The sequence below is a fragment of the Moschus berezovskii genome, chromosome 2 (assembly GCF_049115385.1).
Source record: "Moschus berezovskii isolate FMDL1 chromosome 2, NW_MosBer_1.0, whole genome shotgun sequence".
NCBI classification, from domain to species: Eukaryota; Metazoa; Chordata; class Mammalia; order Artiodactyla; family Moschidae; genus Moschus; species Moschus berezovskii.
Window position 1 is genome coordinate 72,711,656 of NC_142461.1, and position 14,589 is coordinate 72,726,244.

The 14,589-nt window shown below is 39.1% G+C and overlaps 1 protein-coding gene across 7 annotated transcripts in view; it reads right to left on the minus strand.

The window, feature by feature from the left end:
* The window catches only part of NCKAP5 (NCK associated protein 5), a 1,221,671-nt gene that overhangs the window by 237,496 nt on the left and 969,586 nt on the right, over nt 1-14,589 (minus strand). For all 7 annotated transcript variants that reach the window (XM_088828978.1, XM_088828971.1, XM_088828976.1 and 4 more), the window contains 2 exons: nt 14,487-14,555; nt 4,858-4,896 (listed from right to left, as the gene is read on the minus strand). In XM_088828978.1, the coding sequence (XP_088685104.1) occupies nt 4,858-4,896; nt 14,487-14,555 (108 nt within the window). The remainder of the gene's footprint in view (nt 1-4,857; nt 4,897-14,486; nt 14,556-14,589) is intronic.

A 14,589-nucleotide genomic window follows, 5' to 3' on the forward strand; every position in this document is an offset into this window, starting at 1 on the left:
CTCTCAACTGAAAACAAAGTAAGACATTACAGCTGGATGTGTGGGGAAAGTATACTGAGCAATGTGGTATACTGGTCTAAAAGGGTCCTATGTATCTTAATGATCCCAAGCCACAACTTCCCTGGAGGATCCACACACAGCACTGCTAACAAGTTTCCCCTGTGCTTGGGGCTGAACCAGATTCTGGATTCACTGCTATGGAGTAGCTATGGAGTATGGTTACTTTATGCACTGAGAGCAAAACCATTACCAGCTACAGGCTAAAGGAAAGTTAGGAAAATGTTGGTTGCTTAGAAGCTTGATGTATACTGATATTACTGCTAGATCATTATTCAAAACTATTGAAATTTGATTTTATCATGTAAAATGCTACTCTACTGGTATAACTATTTCAGAGGTAGTATGTATTATGGGAATACATTGGATTGAGAGTTAAGGGGCTTGGACTCTGGTCCCTATTACCTACACGATCTTGAGGAAGTTACTTACTCTGGTTAGGCCTCAAGTTTCCTCATCTATAAATGAAGTTACTGCACAAAATCAGGCTTTCAAGACAAGGGATGCCTAAGCTGCTACATGAGGTGGCTTGTCAAGGCCGCCACCTCAATCCTTCCCTGAGACTCACTGGACACCACATCCACCAGCCTATACTTGTCACAGTCCTTTTCAGTGTCTGTCACTCATATCCCTATCTCTTCTAAGAATGCTAATACTTCAGTCAAAAAAAAAAAAAAAGCTATTGCTGGAAAAGATTGTTCACATCTCAGACCAACCAAGGACCTCAACATCAAACACTTAAAACGGTGAGACAGGTAACATAATTGTATCACTGAATCAGGCCAGTTCTAATCAATGGGAAGTGCTGAGTCTTGTGGCAAACTGAATAGTGGAAGCCTTCATCCAAAAGGCATTCAGATTAAAACATTTTTAATCTGGGTGATGGCTAGACAGTTTATATAATTACAGTAAATTGAGCCTATTATCAAAGCTAGTTGACAAGCTCAAGATTAAATGTTCACTAAGGTCCCTGGCAGTTGGGAAATTCTATCATCCAAAAATAAGACTGATTCTAAGAAAACTTGATTTGGAAAGAGCTCCAAATTTACAGTCACTTTTGACTCCATGCAAGTCAGATCCTGAATGTCCTTGCTAGCAAGGGCTGGCAATGCTTCCAAAAGTTTTAAGAAATCCACCTGTGACATTGCCCTTTTATTTCTTGCAATCATATGTGACTAATGATTGGATTTCAACCCATCTGTTGAATTTCACAGTGTCTCCTTGCTTGCTGAACTACAGTGGGGAAAACATTAAGTGACTGAAAGGGATTGTGGAGGCTGAGTGGTGCAAAGGATAAGGGCATGGAGTATGAGTGCAATAACCCCAGGTTAACATGAGGGCTTTGCCACTTGTAGCAACTGGAACCATGGGGAAATTATCTTTATCATCCTGCTCACAAGACTGTGGTGAAAACCAAATGATTTTGTGCATTTAAAGTGCTAGACGTGGAGTCTGATTCCTCTAAGTGCACAGTAAATATAAACAGACTCAGGAAACCAGATCCCACACACACACCATTGCTAGAAAAGTGGACCCAGATGGCCCAACTGCTCTTTCTACAAGGGAAATACATAGGAGTTGGGAGTTCTTTTAGTTTAAAGCTACAAAAAAGTGTTCTGCTTCTATCTGGATGGCTGTGTTGCTAGATTTCACCATATAAGAGCCTTAATGCTTGTTGGAAAATTAAAAAATACTATGAATATTTGGTTATTTTAAAGAACATGAAGATAAGACCAAGGTTGTTGATACACTACTGTAAAATAACTAGAGGGAAAAATGCCTTTCTTCCAATTTTGTGTTAGTGGCAAAAAAAAAAAATTAAAAAAAGAACATAGAAGAGTTAAATTTTCAGTGTGTATAATTGTCTTAATGAAGACAAAAAATATTTCAGACAAAAATATGACTTTGGCTCAGATTACTGATTGCACTTACAGGCTTGTACCTATGATTTGGAGGAATAATTGGAACTGAGCTGTTTAATGCTGTCACTTTAACGTTATTGATCTAAAGGAGGAACAGTCAGCTCTCTTAAGAGAACCCGTAGATTTTTGAGATAAACGGAATTACTTTACTAGGACATGATATATATCAATACATTTAACAGAAACTGCTAAATTTATAGAGACATCTTTTTTTTTTCCTATCAGTATTAGAAAGGAAATATACTCTGTGACTTCAAGATACTTATCAGGGCCAATTCACAGTATGCCAGCAAAATACTTTTTTGGTTGCTGAGGGAGGAACAGAAGTCATGGGAGATTTGCCTTTGCATCACAACAAATGATATATTCCGTAACTGTATGGTTATGACGATAATGGCTGTGTGTGTGTGTGTGTGTGTGTGTGTGTGACTTAGATAATTCACTCAAGATTTCTGTTTTTCACTCTGCACCAGCTACATCACTCTAGAATGAGGTTTCTCATCTGCTTTTGGAGTATATCTTATTTCCCATATTGTGCTCTTAATTAAAAAGAAATTTTAGTCTTTTTGTAGCAATTTTACAGTCTCTATAAAAACTGGGAGGTGCACGTTTCTGCAGAACATGATTCTTTTGGAAGCTCTGAAAGCTCTGGCATCTGTTCCTGCTCACAGCGTCCCTGAGGTATGCTATCTCACAGTAGCACATCTTTTTGTGCCTTACTGCTTAACTGTACCAAGGTAGATTTATCTGTTTACTAGTTATTACTTGAATTTGTATAGCTATTTTTTTGTGGCTGACCTGAAAGGTCCCATTTTCCTATATATTGTGCCAGACGGTTTTCTTGTCTCTTTTCTGAAGCACCATTAAAAAAGACAGGCTGAAGCACCATTAAAAAAGACAGGCATGAGAAGTCTTTCAACAGTTACACACAGAGCTGCAAGAGTGATCCCTGGCATTCCTTACATCTGTAATTAAATGAGTGTCGAGTTTCCAACCGGAGGAAAGCAATTGAGAAATTAAAGCCTTTGAAAGAGAGAAAAAGTATTCAAATATGTTGTGACAGAATTCATGATTTGTCCTTCAACATCTGTTTCTCCCCTTCTACAATCAGGTGACAATCACTTTTCAACTGGGCATATACCCAGAAGAAAGACTCCATCATTGGCTTCCTTAGGTGTGGTTGTGTAATTAAAGTTTGTAAACACGGAGGTATGTAAACTTTTAGAAGTCTCTCTTAAAAGATAGGTGGTGTGTGTCTTTTACCCTCTTCCTTTTCTTTGGCTTTCATTTCCTCCTGATGGCTAAAATATTAATGTGATGACTGGAGGTAGAACAGCCATTTTGGACCATGAAGTAACTGTGGAAATGGAGGCCACATCCCACAGAATAACAAGATAGAAACCATGATGCCAGTGACCCTATGAATTTTATGGAGCAAAGACATCATGCTGGCTATGTACTCCCCACCTGCAGATTTAGATCTGAGAAGTAAATAACTGATTTAATTTTATGCTTCCTGATTTAAGCCACCATTATTTTGGATTTTTGTTATTCACAATTGAATCTACCTCTAACCTAATAAGTGTGCTCAAATCTCTCTCTTCATGTAATGTTAATGTAAAATCTGAACTGGTTAAAATCATTTTTACCAGGAAGCATGATATTTTGACAGAAGTAGTCGGGGGAGAAAGTCTAGCAAAACTGTTATCACAATGCCTTTATAGCATGCATTTAAAATAATATTTATTTAAGTACATTCATGAGATGTAGTCAACCCCTAAAATTGTTTTCAGTTAAAAAAATTTAAATGCCATAAGTGATTTTGCTCTCCTAAGTCACATCTGCCTGAACAAGTCACATGTTCCCACATTTTCTTTTAAGAGGATATCTCTATCTCACAGAGCAGTAACTCAGAATAAACAAAATCAGAAGGAACTAGAATTCAGCCTCTCAGATAGACCATGGAAAGAGATGCGAAATGTTCAATAAAATTCACCAAACTAGCTAAGTGTGGGCAAACTACCTGATTTACCCATTCTGCCCCAATAACGTGATCTGAAGGCAGAATAAGATTGGCAACAAAGGAGAAGCTATAAAAATTTCAAGCTCAGAGATTAACATTTGTTTTTCCCCTAACTTTATTGAGGAGAAATTCACATATATAATTGTATATACTTAATGTGTAAGATGTGATAATTTGATATACATTACATGGTAGAATGATTACCAAGAGCAAAATAATTAACACATTCATCATTACACATAGTTAACTCTCTTAAAAAAAATTGTGGAGAGAAGGCTTACGATCTACTCTCAGCAACTTTCAAGTATATAGTACCACCATTTGCTTTATCTTTACCACAAAGCTTTTCCTGTGGGAACAGCTCTTCCTGCTCCTTTTCATAGAGTGACCACAGCAATTCTGGGAGGTGGACACTGCTATCTCTGTTTTACAGAAGAGGAATTAAGGTCCAGAGAAGTTAAATAACTTTCCTAACCTCAAATATCTCTTGCTGAATTTTAGGCCTCTGTTAATGCTGTCCATCAGAGGCTATTCATTTTATAGGGGCCAGAGGAATCCATCAACTTATTTAACGTTTACATTTACTAAATAAAAATGATAGGTTTGCTACTCATCCAGGTAGGCCCATGGAAATCTTTCATCTTCAAAAAGCTTTCTATTACTTTCCCAAGAGTTTAAATTTTATGAATCTATTGGTCATTGATGTTCATATGCCATCTAAAACGCATACAATTTTAACCTAACTGAATAAATGGAAAAGTATTGCACCTATCACTCATAGTTTCCTTTAGTTTGACAATGTGAGTTCCAATCTATTCACATAAGTGAAAATAATAAAGCCAGAAAGTGACCTACCTTTTGAGTGAGCAGAGCTTGCACAACCTGGTTGGCTACCTTTAAAAAACAAACAAAAAAAAGAATTGCTGATTATAATAATGAGACCTTATATGCACAGACTCTAATTTACCAATAAGTTTCCCAAAGCTAATGAGCTCCTTGTCTGGCTCTTTCCTCTACTTCTAGAGGATTTGATTCTTTCCATAATAAGCCTATCCTTCTAGTTAATATTTTGCATTTTCCAAAGGTGACCTTGTTGCTAATTAAGATGGTTAGGCTGGAAAGATCATTCATACCTTGACTCTCACATTTCCATATTTGGAAAAATAATATCCTTTCATATGTAAAGTACTTTAAGAAGGCTAAAAAATGATATAGTGCAAAACATGATCCTAATTATGTATATACAGTTTTACACTGCTGATTTACAATGCCCTTTGCCTCTCCTTCCCATTCCTTTGCTGTGTGACTATTTCATTGCCTGAAATTACTTGCAATAGAGGTAGGTGGAAAATGCAGAGTAGGGGTAACTCCTTCATTCCTATATACGCTTTGCTTTCCTCTTCCACATCTTCGTTTATATTATCCTCTGTTGTTACTACCTATAAGAGAGTCTGATAGTTGCTTACTCTATTCTTTATTTTCCCCTTCTTCCCCTGATTTTTTTGCCTGGATACATACAAATGCATTTCCCAACCCCCTTATAACTGTGTGAAAAAATTTGGCCCAATGAGTTGCAGGCAGTCTATTTTCTTGGACTGATAGATAGGCAGTAACATAAAAAAAAAAAGAGGGCCAATCTTTATTCTTTATTTTCCTAGCTGGGATATGAAAGCAATGGCTGGAGCTTCAGCAGCCATCTTGAAAATGAAAGTCACATATTAAGTACTTGGGTGCAGAAAAATCGAATGAGCCTTGTCCTGAAGATGTATAGAGCTGCACTTTCTATTTCTGAATTTGCATATGAGATAGAAATAAAATATCCACTGTTATGTTTAGTTTCTTCTAATATACAACTAAATAAAATTATTACTTATTACTAGAACCCTAATTTTCTTCAGGTAGCAGGTGGTTTGGGACAGTAAGAAAAGCTGGATCCCTCTTGGCCCTAGGAGGTGAACGGTGAATTGGTGTTGGTAATTTCATTCCCTTTCAGGGACTGACTTAGGAATGGGCATGTGACACAATTCCAGTTAAAGGCCATGTGAAAAATCAATAACACACCCCTCATATTTCAAGGATCTGGCATTTTCTCTGAAAACTAATCATCTTTCTACATGTATTTATACTAAGATTTCTTTTTCACCTGCAGATTTCAAAAACACTTCACAGAGAGTCACTTATTAAACTTCACCACAATCTTAAAGTTATATACCCATATGGCTACTATTGATAAAATTATGGTAGATAGGTGAATTATATGGAAATTTTTAGTCAGTACATACATATATGGTAAACATTTAGTGTGATAATCGAAACTGACAACATTAAAGACCAAGTCAGGCTATTTAAATATCCTAAATATTTCTGTTCATTCATTTCTTCCTTCACTTATCCAATATAAATTTGCAGAGTATCTATGATTGGGATGTGTTTCTTGGTTTCAAAAGGAACATAGTTGGTAAGAGGTAGGCAAGAACACAGTTATAAGTGTGATAAACTTGTAATCATCTGGCTAATTCTCACATTTAACCAAAGACTAAAGACCACACTTCTATCTTCTCTTTCTCTTGATAACAAATTAAATTTTTGTTGATACTAAATTGTGTATGTTCATTTCTTTTTTTAGTATACTGGAATAGATTATGGTAAAAACGTTGTCATGGAATTTGCTTCTTGACTCAATATTGGCAAAATAGCATATCCTCAGTGACAGCTGGCTACCAGTAAGCATCACTGAAAATTATAATAGAGGCTGTCATCTATTTGTGGTTAGCAGACATTCACACTACAAGTAGTAAATGACTAAAATCAGATTACCTATATAATTGATATGTACAAGAGGGAATTGTTTTCCTATCAGAATCCTTTTCAAATTTACATTGCTGACATTAAGTTTAAAAGAAAGGCTTTTTACTGAAACTAACTATAGTCTTGAAGAAAAAGTATTATCAGGTATTTCTTTTAGTCCAGTCCAAGTTAAAGAAGATGTCTAAGAATTACTGCAGACTAAAATAAGTCATCTTCTGTAACCCGTGCTGTTTCTTTTTATCACTTCATTTATACGATCACAATGGTGATGTCACTCAGCCCACCCACACAAATTGACCAACAGCATAATATTGAAAACCTTTCAGTTTTTAAACGTTCACTCAAATTCATGAGAATTTAAAGTCAAACTACATACCATCTATTTTATTCTTGCAAATTAAAAAGAAAACCCAAAAAACAGAAGAACTTTATTCATGCTGCTTAAGTCAGAAGCAATGTACTAAACTTAATTTATACCATAAATAATTTAATTCTTTTGTATAGAAACCTTTGGATTTGATTTACATTCTCATAAAACTGCCTAATATCAATATTTTCTTTTCTTCCTCAGAACTGGCCCCTCACTTAAACCAGTCTGTGGAATGGTGGTCACATAAAATAGCTCTCTACATGATTTAACAGGAGTCATAAACGAGTATCTTATCTGTAAAAGCCTGCAGGAGTAAATATGTTATATCTTTGCAATCCAAGTATGTTTGCCCTATAGGCTTACAGACTCTATTTCTGATACAGTTACTTTTGGCATATATTTTGGACAATTGTTTGCTCTTCCCGAAAACTGAACAAAGATACACAAATGCATTATTTCTTTACCTACTGACATGGGGTTCTATTGCCCAGAAGGGCCCACAGGTTCTTTGCAGAAAAACAGGCAAGTGATACAAATGCTTTCCTTGGTACTGTCTATAAGGATAGTTTCTTGGGTTTTGTTAGGACTTTTAATAGCTACGCTTCTCATATGCATGAACAGAACAATTGTTCGGAGCTTGTACCTGCAACCTCTAATAGTCTCACAAGATAATCCCTGGAAATGGGCCCCTGCCTTCATCATAGTATCTTGCCCTCAGCACTTGGGTTGCAAATAATCACACCCTCGCAGGCCCAGCTAATGAGAACAAATACTTTCCAGAGTTAGCTGACAGCTTTCCTCTACAAAGAAAAAACAAAAAATGAGCAGCTGGGCTGGGTCATAGGAACCTGAGACACACTGAGCAAAGCTGACTGTGCTTAAGCCCCTGGCTTGTTTGACAATTTCCCTTAGGCTCTTTGTGGAAAGCTCCCCCTTTGCATCTAGGAGAGGAACAGGGATGGGTGGGCACTGTAGTACATCTCTTCTTTCCTCTCTGTAAGAATTTTCTCAGACAAGCCAGCTCCTCTGGCACCTGGCTCATCTTTGACCCACATGCATCTCTGTTCTTCCCTGTCAGGTGTAGAGGGATCTCACAGTGGGTGGGCAGAGGGAGGAGAGTAGGGGATGAAGATTTGTCTTATTAAGATTTATTTTATTGCACAACAGCCCCTGAGGCTGAATGAGAAGCCATATCTGGGAGTTCATTCCAGAGGAAGCGAGTCCTCACCACAACCAGAAGACAATTGGAGATGGAGTCAAAGGTGGGCGAGTGAGGAACTCAGTGGACACCATGCTTAAAATCTTGTCCTGCTGCCTGGTTGTTCTGCTTTCATCCTTTTACGTGCTTTACATGCAAAGCCACTGCCATATCAGCCAGGTGATTAAAAAAACTGGTCACAAAAGCACACGTTGTAGAAATTGTGCTCTGGAGAAGTTTTCTCTACTTTTGACCTTGGTTTATTGTAGGAAGACAGATGGGGGCAAGTACGAGGAGCACTGGTGGCAGAATCACAAGAAAAACCCAGGTTCCATATTGTCCTGTGTTGACCAATCACTGATATGCACAGGGGTGGGAGAGCAACCTAATTTTTCTCATCTGTAATGCAAGGGAACCGTCTGCCTCTGAAGTTGCTGTGAAAAAAGTATGAGATGACAGACATCATTAGAGAAACCACCTTGGACAGTACCTGATGAAATATACCTGACAAAAATGTTAAATCTGAATCTGGTCACTCTAACTTCAGGAAGTAAAACACATTCTCAGGTAAGCATTTAAGGAAGGATGGTTTGAGAAGAAGGCCTTTCATTTGTAAAGGGATGAAGTCTGTGTGTGTGTATTTGTGTGTAAAATACATGTATAAATAAAAATCATTAAGCATCTACATTATTTATTTACTCTGTAAAAAGAAATCCTGTAAGATCCTGGGAGTGGGAGAAATTCATCTAAATATGTATGCGGAATTCCAGCAAAAACTAATTTGGAAATTAATTTGCTGCTCATAATCTCCATTCGTTCATTTAGTTATTCAACAAATATGCATTGGTGACCTAGTCTTGGCCAAGGATTGTGCTGAATATTGGAGAAATATTGTTAATGAGAACAAAAGTACTGCTAACGGTGGTTAGAGTCTAGAGCAGGCACACGAAGTGGATTATCTGTTGATTTAATGATCTGTTCATGAAACAGACATGAAATGGACATTTGAAGCATCTGAGAGCCATGAGCCACATCATGTTCCATCTACCTTTGTCTAGACATTGATTTTAAAGATGACTTAGGTCCCAGATGTGGTAGATGATTCAGCAATCCAGTCTTGGAATATCCCATAGGAATAAGAAAGAAAAGTAAAAACTGTTCCTAACCTACTTCTGCCTTTAGTTAGTCTTGCTTTTTTTTTTACTTTTCTGAACTATACCCAGAGGTCTGGTTTTCCCTGTCCTTGTGCTCTGAAGTGTAGAGCATGGAAAAGTCAAAGAAGAACTGAAATACTCTGGTAACCTGGCAGACTATGAACTCTGGCCTAACTCCAATGGCCTGATGGGGAGGCAGTTTCTCCAACTTCTGTGTTCGGTGGCTTCACCTGGGAAGTTTCTTCAAGTTGCCAGTTCTCTCACCCCTCATTCTGTTTAAGAGTAGCTGAGTGAAGTCTAAGAATCAAATTTTTAACAATTGAGACACCTCATCGTGATGCAGAAGCGGTCTGGAGAAACAATTTGAGAAACACTGGGTTAGGGTTTATTTTTTGCTCAGACACTGTTAGGGAATTGGAAATAACTTTAAATTTCTGCATAGGTTCACCTTGCTCTTTCATCATCATACCCAGTTCGGTGGAGTTTTCATCCTCTTACAGATGCTTTCTGAAAATGCTCTCTAAAACATACATTCAGAGGTGTACGGGTAGTGGTTCTTAATCTTGGCTGAATATTATAAACCCCTGGAGTACTTTAAAAAATTCTAATATTCAGGCTCTGATCTAGAGCAGAATCAGGTCAGAATCTCTGGGGACACCCAGCTGTTCTTTCAAAGCTCTGCAGTAAGTCCAATGTGATGGTAAGAGTGAGAATCACTCACCTTTCTAGATCTGACTTCACCTGCTCCAGCTCTTTCTACAAAAGATGTCCTTCCGGTTTTGCCTTCTTTCCCTCCTGCCCACACCATTCCTCCTGACCTTTGGTGACTGTGCTGTCTGTTCTCCCGGTCCCCAGTGCAGCCCATTTCCTCTGTGAGTTTCCCTCACCTCCTTCCTCTGGGATTAACCATCTCCCTCACTTATCCTCAACATTCAGAAAACGAAGATCATGGCATCTGGTCTCATCACTTCATGGGAAATAGATGGGGAAACAGTGGAAACAGTGTCAGACTTTATTTTTTGGGGCTCCAAAATCACTGCAGATGCTGATTGCAGCCAGGAAATTAAAAGACGCTTACTCCTTGGAAGGAAAGTTATGACCAACCTTGATAGTGTATTAAAAAGCAGAGACATTACTTTGCCAACCAAGGTCCGTCTAGTCAAGGCTATGGTTTTTCCCGTGGTCATGTATGGATGTGAGAGTTGGACTGTGAAGAAAGCTGATTGCCAAAGAATTGATGCTTTTAAAACTGTGGTGCTGGAGAAGACTCTTGAGAGTCCCTTGTACTGCAAGGATATCCAACCAGTCCATTCTAAAGGAGATCAATGCTGGGTGTTCATTGGAAGGACTGATGCTAAAGCTGAAACGCCAATACTTTGGCCACCTCATGCGACGAGTTGACTCACTGGAAAAGAGTCTGATGCTAGGAAGGATAGGGGATGGGAGGAGACGGGGAAGATAGAGAATGAGATGGCTGGATGGCATCACCGACTCGATGGACATGAGTTTGAGTGAACTCCAGGAGTTGGTGATGGACAGGGAGGCCTGGCGTGCTGTGATTCATGGGGTCTGGGAGAGTCGGACATGACTGAGCGACTGAACTGAACTGAACTCACTTATCCTACTAGGCTGGGGGCACCCTTAGATCCCAGAGCCTGGGCAAGGTTCATATCTTACAAAGGTTTGGAGGACACAGCTGAATCAATCCAAATGTAAGACATTAGTTTGAGGAAGTTGTATGTGTTATTACACTTCTCTACATGGGAATAAACTGGTCTTAAAGGAACTGGCCAAGGCGATACTGAGAATAACCACTTCACTGCTTGCCAGTGAACTGTTCAACAGCTGGACACAGAAGCTAGATGCAAACATGAAAACCTCTAGTCCCTTCCCTCACAATCAAGAGTGATCCTTGGTTTTGCTTTTGTATTGCACGGTGAGGAGATGAGGGGTTGGGTGGCAGTAGAAGTGATGGCGAAGTGACAAAGTATGTGCATGTATTTGTGTGTGTGTGTGTGTATCTATGGATGCATGTCTGTTCCTTCTGAATAAACACACCCTTTCATTAGGGAATCAGAGGGAATCTCTGACCCCCAAGTGCTTTCCCCAAATCATCAATATGTTCTTCATTTCTCAGAAAATAACAATCAGTGCAAAAGGGATTGAAGAACACTTCAAATTTACATTTTATCCACCTGTGTATATTTTCTGAAACCCACTAGCAAGGAAATAACTTAACATGAGGCCTTACCTTGTTAGTTTGTTTAATTAGTACAAAAAGCCTGGAAAAGAATTTCCAGTTGGCATTATTACTACATTCAACTACCCCTTTGAGAGTGTTCTCTTGCAATGCCTAGAAATGGATTGTCTCCCCTCGTGCAATTAGTTACAAAACAACTGGCATGTGTAATCAGGGGCCAGGATTCATGAATACAAAACATTTGTACTGCTCAGAGGTGGTTCTTTGTTACAAATCACCTCTTTGGCAACAGTTAATTTCTGCAATTAAGAAGGGAGAAATTCTCCCTCTGAAAATTCTGTCTTCAGTGGAAACTTTACACTAAATGATTCTGTGGGTGAAAACTTCGGTTTTGCCAGTCACATTCTAATGAAACCTTTGGGATGCAGGCAGAGGGGACATATAGAAAACAGACCCTGAGTTTCCATAAATAAATGCTGGGAGTTTGTTGACTGATGAGGAAGGATGACTTATGGGGAAACTGAGAAATTAGGTTTATGTGGTGTGATTCGCATAAATTTGACTTCTGAGTAGGGATTCTCATTGGAAATTCCTGTGCAGGAGGTTAAGGTAGCACTTTGCTGATTAATACCTATGACTCAAGGGCAGTATTTGTTCCTTTAAATATCCTTGGATCTATTTGGAATTTCTTGCCCTCAACTTTGACTGGACCAACAGCCTGGGGAACAGAGGTAAGAGGGGCTGAACTGGCCTCACTAGACATGAGTCATCACTCCCCCTTTTATGTCAACTTATTTGAGTGATTCTTTTAACTCTGGACATTGTAAAGATTATTCTGAGTCTTTTCAAGTCTTGACAGGGCAGAGGGACTGCAAACACCATTTTGCTTGAATAACTAATACATATAGCTGGAAAAGTGTTGGTCACTCAGTTGTGTCTGACTCTTTGTGATCTTGTGGACTGTAGCCCACTAGGCTCCTCTGTCTGTGGGATTCTCCAGGCAAGAATACTAGAGTGGATTGCCATGCCCTCCTCCAGGGGATCTTCCCGACTCAGGGATCGAACCTGGGTCTCCTGCAATGCAGGTAGATTCTTTACCATCTGAGCCACCAGGAAGGCCCCATATGGCTGGAGATATGAGACAATTAAAATATTAAATAACTAAACAATTTTCTAGGGACTGTTTGAAGGTTCTTCAACAAGTGACTGTGAAGCAAAGTGGTGTGTGTTATGAGGATAACTGCTCTTGGTTTGCAGGGTTCAACAGGATCATCTGGAGATGTTGCTGACACATGGATCACAGCCAGGCTCACCTCCACTCCCAGAGTCTCTGATTCTCTATGGCTGGGGCTTAATAATTTGCAATTCTGGGGCTTCCCTTAGAGTCCATGCTCTGAAACAAGAGAAGCCCTTGTGCTACAATGAGAAGCCTCAGAGCTACAGCTAGAGAAAGCCTACGTGCTGCAACAAAAACCCAACATAGCCAAAATAAATCTTAAAAATTGAATTAAATTAAAAAAAAAAAGAATTTGCATTTCTAACAAGTTCCCAGATGAGGCTGATGTTGCCAGTTCAGGGATCACATTACAAGAACCACTGGTGTAGGAAAATATCAGGCACATGTGGAACTCTGAGAGGAAACACCATTTCTAATTTCGAGGCAGAAGAGAAGTATACAGCAGAGGTGACTATGCCACAACTGGGCTTTTAAATTGTGTTGTCATTTACTCCATCACCTTCATGGATGGGGTAGGGAAGGAGTAAGGAAGTTCAAGAGCATTTGTTGGAAAAAGTTTCCCAATTGATAGTGAGGAGGAAAAGACTGAAGATATACTTCCAGTTTCCACTGCTCAGGAAGTAGAATGTGACTGAACGTAATTTTTCTCATTTTCTTGAAATGTCTGTCAGCTCTATCATAACAACTATTAAACTGAATCTTCTAGAAGGATATATGCAAGTTTTAGGGTATTGGGAAGATGGCTGGAAGAGTCATCCCACTAAATGAATAACTCCAATTACCAACCAATCCCAGACGAGAGCTTGTCAGGGAGGTCACTGGCAAGTCCTGCCAGGTGATACAGGAAGGATGGATGGTGCAGGTGTGAGAGGATGACTGAGAAGGAAATAAGGGCCCTGCATACTTTTCAATTTTCCTTCCCCTCTCAGGAATCTGAGACACCCGCCACTTTTGCCTTCACCTCTCCATTATCATCAAATCATATTTCTTAAGTTGGCTCATGCTCATGGCTCTGTCTCCTTCCATTCTGCTCAAATTTTCTTCCTCTCTTCCCTTTGTCTTCCTGGCTTGTTCTCAATCTACTGACTGATATTTTCGCTCTGGCTGCCAACTGTGAACACCGCTCCACCCACTCTATCAAGGATTTTGCTTTTATTCAGAAATGGCATCCAGTTGGAGACGATGCAGTGTGCCCCGAGGCAGCTTTTCTCATTCACAGGCTGGGATCACCCTTACTGGACAGGAGGAATTTATCATACAGTGAAGCATGTCACAACTATGCCCTGAGAATATTAAACAATAACCAAAAGGGATTTGTAGACGTCTGTATTAGGGTATAGGGAAGGAGGGGGAGGGGACGGACTGACCTTCCTTATCCCTACTCCTTGTTTACAACCTAAATTTCAAGGACTAAATGCTAATGTTTGTTCGGGACTGGTAATAGACATATATTAAGATCTGACCAAGGAATCCTAAATAGTCCAGCCTCTTATCCAGAACCTCTCCGTTCCCCTTACCTCATCAAGACATCTCTCATATTGTTCCCTTTGATTTTCATTTTCCAAAGCCAATGCTGAATTCTCTGCCTGCAGTAAAGATACAAAAATAATACAAATAAAT